Source organism: Eschrichtius robustus, chromosome 19, assembly GCF_028021215.1.
Source record: "Eschrichtius robustus isolate mEscRob2 chromosome 19, mEscRob2.pri, whole genome shotgun sequence".
NCBI classification, from domain to species: Eukaryota; Metazoa; Chordata; class Mammalia; order Artiodactyla; family Eschrichtiidae; genus Eschrichtius; species Eschrichtius robustus.
Genome location: NC_090842.1, coordinates 10,460,943 through 10,470,324, shown reverse-complemented (window position 1 = coordinate 10,470,324; position 9,382 = coordinate 10,460,943). Strand labels below are relative to the sequence as shown.

General features: G+C 48.7%; 1 protein-coding gene across 1 annotated transcript in view; it reads left to right on the top strand.

Moving 5' to 3' along the window:
- The first annotated feature begins 523 nt into the window (after positions 1–523).
- The window catches only part of WWOX (WW domain containing oxidoreductase), a 973,507-nt gene continuing 964,648 nt past the window's right edge, over positions 524–9,382 (top strand). Inside the window, exons 1-3 of the mRNA XM_068529195.1 lie at positions 524–736; positions 6,100–6,164; positions 9,028–9,085. Of these exons, the coding sequence (XP_068385296.1) occupies positions 630–736; positions 6,100–6,164; positions 9,028–9,085 (230 nt within the window). The 5' untranslated portion in view covers positions 524–629. The remainder of the gene's footprint in view (positions 737–6,099; positions 6,165–9,027; positions 9,086–9,382) is intronic.

The following is a 9,382-nucleotide window of genomic DNA, read 5'->3' as shown; positions in this document are numbered from 1 at the left end:
TGCACAACAAAGTTTGTGAATCAGCCTGGGTCATGGAAAGCTCTGGAAGGTTTCTGAGCAGGAACATTCATTCTTCCTAATGCCCTAAAAAAAGGAGAGGCTATAGCCCAGAAAACCAGCATCTGCCTCCTTCCTTTCCGCGCCACGCTCTATTCCGGCAGGGTCTGGACTACATTTCCCAGGATGCCCAATTGCTGGAGCTCCTGCGGGATTGGCTAGAACAACGCGGAAGTGATTACGGGTCGCCCAGCAACGGGCGGAGTCCTGGACCGTGACTGGATGCCCACGCCCCCTTGCCTGCAGCCGGGAGGTGTCGAAGCTCGACTCCATCTCCAGAGTCACAAAGCTCTCAACCGGCTTTTACTTCCAGCCGAGCGGCCGTGCGAGCTCGTGGGTGCTTTCCCCGTAAGTCTTCTCAGGCCCCGCCTCCTTTTACTCCGGCAGCTGCGCAATTGCGGAGACTGGATTCACCTGCCGAGTCGGAGGAGGGGCTCCGGGCGGCACAGTGCGCAGGCGCGAGCGTTCGGGACTCGCGGCGCGCGGCGCTTGGTTGAAGCGGGAGTGAGTTCTGGGCGCGGAGACCCGGCAGCGGGCGAGCGAGCGGGTGACCGGGCGCCTCCTCTGCAGCCATGGCAGCCCTGCGCTACGCGGGCCTGGACGACACGGATAGCGAGGACGAGCTGCCCCCGGGCTGGGAGCAGAGAACCACCAAGGACGGCTGGGTTTACTATGCCAAGTAAGAGGGCCGCGGGGGGGCCGCCGGGTCTGGGACGCGGCTGGAACCCTGACCGCTCACCTGCCCGGGACTCCGCGCTGCCTTCGAATGCCACCTGCGCGGGGAGGGCCGCGAGCTCGCGCTCAGGCTTGGCCCGGGAGGGCGAAGTGGCAGTCATGGTTGAAAAGCTTCAGAGGGAAGGCTGCCGGGGTTCTGAGGACGGGCCATCCCCCTCTCTGGCCCTGGGTCCAGCGGGGGTCACCTGGCGGCGCTCAGGCGCGCCCTCTGCTGCCCAGTAGGCAGCGCTGCACGGTGCATGGATGGCAGACCGGCCTCATTCCCTTTCCCCCCCAAAATCAGAAAAAAATGCCTATGCCCCGCTCCTTTCTGGGGGGTCTGGGTTGACGACCTAGGAGTGTGTATTTTTAACAAGTGTCCTAGTATAACTATGTGTGTGTATATATATATGTATACGTATAAAATGGCTAATATAGCTTTACTGTAGTTTTCGGGAAAGTTTTGGAAACACCAGGAGACCCTCTCTCCCACCACTTACTGTGTGACCTTGGGCCATTGGAATAACTCAGTCACAGGTTTCTTATCTGCTAAATACGTTGGTTGGAGAGTTTTAGTTGAGGCCCTGTACGTAAAGGCTTAGCACAGGCCTAAACATACTCAGTGCTGGATAATTCTTAGCCTTTCCTGATTTCTGCAGCTGTGACAGCACCGTCTAGGCCTGATATTAGAATCACCTGGGGACCATCATAATTATAGATTTGGGGTCTCCACAGAGACGCTCGTGCAGCAGGAGCCCAACATAGGGATTCTTTATTTTTTAAGCTTTCCAGCTGAGGCAGGTTATGGCTTTGCGAAACATGGATGTAAATCAGTGATTTTCAACACCTGGGAAGCAAACTATCTTTTCCTGGCTCCCACCTCCAGGGATTCTCATTTAATTTTCTTGCCCCGCCTCCCGCCCCTGGTGGTAGATTGTGAAATCTTCCCATGTGATTCTAATCTGCCCAAGGTTGTGAGCCTCTGCTGCCTTCCGTGGCTTGCTAGAAAGAAAAACAGGAGGAAACGACCTTGGTGAGTTCATTCAAGACACATTGGGAATGTATCCTGTGCCAGGCTCTTTGCTGGGCACTGGCTTTACTGAGATGAATAAGACCGCTCGTTGGGATTTCCCTGGCCGTCCAGTGGTTAAGACTCCGCATCCTCACTGCAGGGGGCCCAGGATCCATCCCGAGTCGAGGAACTAAGATCCCACATGCCACACGTCGCGGCAAAAAAAAAAAAAGTAAAAAAATAAGACCGCTTGTCACTTTCATGAGTGCCCAGTCTTATAGGACAGAGCGACGTGCAGTGACGTGGTCCCCACGCAGTGTGTGTAGTGCGCAGCAGCCTGCCCAGCATGAGCTGTGTGGGTAGGTGGTGAGGTGCCTGGGGCAGTGGGCACCTGAGCTGTGCCTTAGAGCACAGGTAGAAGTGGGCAGGTCCAGGGGCAGGAGGGCAGCCCAGGTAGAAGAAACAGAGGCCCGGCCCGTGTGGTGCTGCAGGAACATGAAGATTGAGGTGGGAAGGAAGGACACAGTTGATTTATGGAGGCTTTTCTGTGCCTCCGAGGATCTGGGCTCTGTCAGCAGGACCCATGTGTCCACTGAAGGCTTGGAGCCAGGGAGTGACCTCGGGTTTGTGTCTTTAGAAGGATGATTTCCGCTCTGGAGAATTGAAGGGGCATTTCTAGCAGCAGGGAGCCAGGGGGCAGTTGGCGGGCTCCGGGCAACTCCTGAATGGGCATTTGCTGTTGCCTCAGCCTTTGCCTGAAGCGCTCTTTCATCCCTCAGAGCTGAGCTTAAATGTCACTGCCCACGAGAGCGTTCCCTTGCATCGGCCCTGCGCCTGCCTTCCACCACTTTGCTCTCCCTTGTCTGTAGTTTTCTACGCTCTACTCGGCCCTGTGTTGCTCTCTGTCCCTCCTCAGGTTGTCAACTTCGTGAGGGCCGGAACCTTTTCTCGTTCCCCTCTGTATCCCCCATGCTTAGCATCCTGGCGCCGTAAAGTAAATCCAGGGAACGAGTCAATTAGCTCATCTAGGGAAGGTTTCCCGCGGGCCTCCCTGGGCAGGTGGCGTTCTAGGCCCTGGGAACGCGAAGATGCACACGGCCTGCCTCCCGGCTTCGGGGGCCTCCTCTGCTCCTGCTCTGGGTGGGGCCTGTCCCCGTCCTGGCCGCTGCCCCCAGAGCTCCCTGGCTTCCTTTCAGGTTTGCCTGGAGCCTCGCGTTCCGTCTGGAGGCTCCTTCGCCTTCGCTCACCCTGCCTCCTGCGCCTCACCTTGTGTCGGGTGGCCTTTCCCATCTGCTGCCTTCCTGGGTGGCATCCACCATCTGGGCTTGGGACTCTTCTTTCACTCGGTAAGACCTACACACCCCAGCCAGCTCTGCTGACAGCTTCCGGGGAGCCCACGGCCAGGGGACTCCGTGGCGCCTCTGCCGTCTCTGAAAAGTACGCCCCTCTCCGCCTCCCGCCCCCCCCGCCCCCCACCGGTATCTGGCTCTGTTGTTTACACTGACTGTGGTGACAAGGCTTGGCGGGCTCGCAGCTGGGGGGTGGGAGTACCTGTCTCCAGACTCTCTCTCCTGTCCTACCGGCCTTCTGTTCTTTGGCGTGGGGTTGAAGGATGCCCTGACCCATCCTGACCCTGGGTCCCCAGCAGTCCCCCGTGATCTCTCCTGTCCTACCGGCCTTCTGTTCTTTGGCGTGGGGTTGAAGGATGCCCTGACCCATCCTGACCCTGGGTCCCCAGCAGTCCCCCATGATCTCTCCTGTCCTACCGGCCTTCTGTTCTTTGATGTGGGGTTGAAGGATGCCCTGACCCATCCTGACCCTGGGTCCCCAGCAGTCCCCCTTGATCTCTCCTGACCTGCAAGCATCCCGATCCTTCTTTTCACTCCTAATTCTAGAAGGTCACTTGTCCACTGGGGTCTGGGAAACTTGGCTGATAGGGTACCAGAAGATGGCCCTTGGAGTCCTTCCTTTTTCCCATGGTCTTCATCCCACTGCGGCAGGGTTGTGCCCAAGGGCAGAGGCTGTAGCTCCCAACCAGGCCTCTGGGGTCTCGTGGGAAACCCCCTCACAGTCTCACCCCTCTTCTCTTGTGTGGGTTCTGTCAGCCCCCCAGGCTCCCTCACACTCCCCAGGGTGCACTCAGACCTCAAAGACGCATGTGTCCCGTGGCTCAAGGCCCCCCCAGGCTGGGCTCCCATGGAGGGGACATTCTTGCTGCTGAGGACAGACCTGTTAGCAGAGAGAGCTGATGAGCCTTTCTCCCTTCCCTAGCACGGTCCGGAGAAGCCCCTCTGCCTTAACCAGGGGGTGGGCACCGAAGGACGAGGTCTCGGTGCTGGGGGCTGTGGCTGCCGTCGCCTGCGCTGTCCTGGGTCCTCCACTCCCACCCACCTTTTATTCTGAAGCCCGGGCCTCTTGGCAGCAGAGGGACGGCTGGCCTGCCCCGATGAGGGGCGGGTGCCTGTCCACAAGTGGCTCTGGGTCTCCCAGTTAACTTCAAGAAACTATGCTTAAGGAAGGAAAAAAAAAAAAAAACTTAGAGGAGCATACTTGAAAGTGATAGCCATGTAGTGTGGTGTGAATTTAATTTTGATCCCCTTGTTTTAAATTAAGATTACTGTTAAGTATCTTTTTAAGTGACAAAAAGCTTACTGAAAGAAAAAAAAAAGAAGGCTTCTGTTTAAAGGAGAATAAGATAATTTGGGGACATGTGTTGTAATTTTCTGTTCATTAAAAAGTCATTTTAGATTACAATGAAAAAGGAACACCCTTTAATTAATTTTTATATAAAAGTTTATTTAAAATAATCCTTTTCTGTCAAAGGCACAGTTCTTAGTTCTTCACACGTTACTCACTGAGTCCTCTGTGACCCCAAGAAGTAGGGCCATTATTATCCCCTTTGTACTGATGGGGAAACTGAGGCACAGGGAGGTTGAAAACCTTCTCCAAGGGATCCAAACTACCAAATGTAGCCTGGTTCTTACTCCTGTTTGGGCTTCCTTTCTGCAGTCAGGGTTTGATGGTGGGGGATACACAGGTGGGATCCGGTCCTTGCTGATACCCTCTGTCCAGTGATCTAATTGCTCACCAGTCGCTGTGCCAGGTATGGTGTCTCCTGCCTTTCCAGCAGCTCTGTGAGGTGGATGTGCTTCTAGGGAGAGTGGCTCACCGGGTGCAGGCAGCGCGGAAGCTCAGGTCTTTGGCCTTTTGAGTCCAGTGTCCACTGTGTCCTTGTACTGGCCACCGATAGTTTGCAAAAACCCCGGAAGCCAGCAGTTCCTGGAAAGACCCTGATTTTGATGTGCAACATCTTACAGGAGCGTTCACCAGCTCTCTGTATTTATTCTCTTTCAAATCATGGATAGGGAAGGAATATTCTATCATCTGGTTGTCAGTGATTAAGTATTATTTTCTACTTTGGCCTGAGCATGTGAACTTTGAATGCCTCTTGAAACATGCAGCTGTTTCCTTGATTAGGTAATTTTATGTTTTTCTCCATACTGGATCACCTGTTGACAGGTGTCTCTAGTCTGTTATTGGCTCATGGTTTCATTGATAACTGTGTGTGCTCTTCCGAGATGAAATGCTGGTTTGGCACAGAAATCAGACTAGTTTGTATATTTGATTTGTTCAAAATAATAGAACTTTTGAGGGCTTTTTATGCCAAGTACTGTGTTCAACCCTTTGTATACAGTATCCTCGTAGCATTCTCCTCAGATGAATACTAGGATTATTTCCGTTTTGCAGATGAGGAAATTGAGGCTCCAAAGCTGAGTGACTGACGTACGGAGCTGCCTTACCCTCTTGGATGAAATTAGGAATCAGTGCTTAAAAAACACTTTGAAATTAAATCTGTGGAAAGAATAAACATTTAAGAAGATTAAGGTTATATCTAAATGATACCTGCATATCAGCGTTATAAATTTGACTGAAATTTTTCAATCTATCCTGGAATAAAACGAAAACGAAAACTAAAACAAGTAGAAAACAAAACACCTCTCTAGGTATTTGAGTGATTCAGCGAGATTCCTAGAGTTGACCCCCAGTTGGGGTCAAGTCCTCTTCCTCTGGCGTCACCACCAGCTACAGGTTTTAGGGAGATTTTCCCAGTCTGCTGCTGCTTCCAACCTAGAGAATTTGACCTGATGCAAACAGTAACATTTATAATCTGAATATTTCTTTCTGACTGTCTGACTTGAGTACTCTTGAGAGAGTATCATGTGGGGGAGAAAAAAATATAATGCCGTTGATTAATTTTTAGAAGTGTAACTGTTACTTACTATGTATTCTGTGGATTTTTTTTTTTTTTTTAACAGTCACACAGAAGAGAAGACTCAGTGGGAACATCCGAAAACTGGGAAAAGAAAGCGAATAGCAGGAGGTTTGTATGTTGTTGTCATAAAGCAGAGACCCTTGTATTTAAAGCATTAATCAGATGGGAAAACTGTCACAGGAGCTGGACTCTCCCTCTGGGGAGTTTGTAGGATTCGGTAGAAGGAAGTGATGAGCTCTTGGGGTGGAGTGCTGAGGATGATTTCTTAAATAAGAAAGTATTAAAATAATAGGGGCCTTGAATTCACAGTTCATTAGATTTTTCCGTAGTTGCACTGTTTGTAAAATTGGTCTTGGTTCCTATCCTGGAATTAAATATATCAGTGGTTGATAGAATTCCGTAAAGCTTGCGTTGACTTGTAGGTGCTTCTGAGTAAGTGTGTCATGCATGGAATAGAAGTGTAAGAAGGTCCCTGCTCTCAAGAGGTTGAGGGTCTATTTGAAGAGACAGCATGTGCCCTTGGGAAAAAAAGTGAAACTGCTCTATAATATGAATCTTCACAAGTCAGCATATGAATGGTATTGGGTGCCTGCTATAGTGTAGATACGTTCTGGGAATTCATTCAAGGGAGAATTCATGTTAATTGGAGCAACCAGTAAGGGTTTTGTGAAAAGCAGAAGCTGAATGGAGTGTTGAAGAATGATCAAGAATGAAATAGTATTTTATTTTATTTTATTTTTTTGGCCGCATGGCTTTCAGGGTCTTAGTTCCCCGACCAGGGATCCAACCCAGGCCCAGCAGTGAACGTGTGGACTCCTAACCACTGGACTGCCAGGGAATTCCCAAGAATGAAATAGTCTTAAAAATAGAGTTGCCATATGATCCAACAATCCTGCTCCTGGGCATATATCCAGAAAAAACCATAATTCAAAAAGATACACGCACTCCTATCTTCACAGCAGCACTATTCACAGTAGCCAAGACATGGAAGTAACTTATCTGTCAATCAGCAGATGAATGGATAAAGACGATGTGGTATTGGGTTGGCCATAAAGTTCCTTCGGTTTTTAAGTAAAAATAAGACATATTTTTCATTTTCCCAAGAACTTTATTGAGCAACGTATTCACTGTCTTGTTCCACTACCTTCGGCCATTTTTCAGGCAACTTTATAATTCCATCTTCCCAGAACTTTTTATCTTTTCGAGCAAAGAACTGTTCCGGGTGCCTTCTGCTCTCTTCCAGGGAATGGAAATATTTTCCATTAAGAGAATTTTGTAAAGACTGAAACAAATGGAAATCCTAAGGTGCAATGTCTGGTGAATACGGCAGAGGAATCAGAACTTCCCAGCCAAGCTGTAACACTTTTTGCCTGGTCATCAAAGAAACATGCTGTCTTGCATTATCCTGATGGAAGATTATGCGTTTTCTGTTGACTGATTCCGAACGCTTTTCGTCGAGTGCTGCTTTCAGTTGGTCTAACTGGGAGCAGTACGTGTTGGAATTAATCGTTGGTTTTCCAGAAGGAGCTCATAATAGAGGACTCCTTTCCAATCCCACCATATACACAACATCACCTTCTTTGGATGAAGACTGGTCTTTGCTGTGGTTGGTGGTGTTTCATTTTGCTTGCCCCACGATTTCTTCCGTTACACATTATTGTACAGTATCCACTTTTCATCGCCCATCACAGTTTGTTTTAAAAACAGAGTATTTTTCTTACGTTTAAGTAGAGAATCGCATACAGAAATAGGGTCAAGAAGGTTTTTTTCGCTTAACTTATGAGGAACCCAAACATCAAAGCGATGAACATAAGCAAGCTGGTGCAAATGATTTTCAGCGCTTGATTTGGATATTTTGAGTATGTCGGCTCTCTCCCACGTGGTATAATGTTGATTGTTCTCAGTGTCTCGATTTGATCGCTGTCAACTTCAACTGGTCTACCCAACCATGGAGCATTGTCCAGTGAGAAACCTCCAGCACGAAACTTCACAAACCACTTTTGACACGTTCCATCAGTCACAGCACCTTCTCCATACACCGCACAAGTCTTCTTTTGCGTTTCAGTTGCATTTTTACCTTTCTTGAAATCATAAAGGATAATATGCTGAATATGTTGCTTTTTTTCTCCGTCTTCACTATTAAAATGGCTACACCAAAATCCACCAGTTTTGATAGGTTTTTTTTAAAAGGCATGCTGTTACGACAGCTGTCACAATACAATCCAACAGAATTGTTTCGAATGAAGCTAGACAACTAAGCACTAATAGAGTCATCTTACGGAAAAAACCAAACTAATGTTTTGGCCAACCCAATACAAAGGAATATTACTCAGCCATAAAGAAGAATGAAATAATACCATTTGCAGCAACATGGATGGACCTAGAGATTATCACGCTAAGTGAAGTAACTCAGAAAGAGAAAGACCAAGTGTCGTACGGTATCACTTATACGTGGAATCTAAAATATGCCATAAATGGACATAGCTACGAAACAGGAACAGATTCACAGACATAGAGAACAGGCTTGTGGTTGCGACGGTGGGGGAGGGATGGATTGGGAGATTGGGTTTAGCTGATACAAACTATTATATATAGAATTGGTAAACAACAGGGTCCTGCTGTATAGCACAAGAAACTATATTCAATATCCTGTGATAAACCATAATGGAAAAGAATATGAAAAAGAATATATGTAAAACTGAGTCACTGCTGTACAGCTGAAATTAACACTGTAAATCAACTATACTTCAATAAAATTAAAAAAAAAAAAGAAGAATGAAATAGTCTTACTTCCCAGCAAGAGGCAGAATGTAGAGTCTGGCTGGGGTAATGGGCCTTCTGTACCTGCCATAGTTGGAGCACATGACCTGCTGATCTGGTGGGATAGGTCTGGGGCTGGAAGGGCAGGGGCTTCAGTTCACCCCCCCCCACCCCACCCCCACATAGACCTGTTGTCCTTCCTGTGTTTCAGATTTGCCCTATGGATGGGAACAAGAAACTGATGAGAATGGACAAGTGTTTTTTGTCGAGTAAGTGTCTGCAAAGAAACTTCTCAGCCATCTTGCTTTTTGTTTAATTAATTAATTTATTTTTAATACATTTACTTATTTATTTTTGGTTGCATTGGGTCTTTGTTGCTGCACGCGGGGTTTCTCTAGTTGCGGCAAGCTGGCGCTACTCTTTGTTGCGGTGCGCAGGCTTCTCATTGTGTTGGCCTCTCTTGTTGTGGAGCACGGGCTCTAGGTGTGTGGGCTTCAGTAGTTGTGGCTCACAGGCTCTAGAGTGCAGGCTCAGTAGTTGTGGCGTATGGGCTTAGTTGCTCCGCG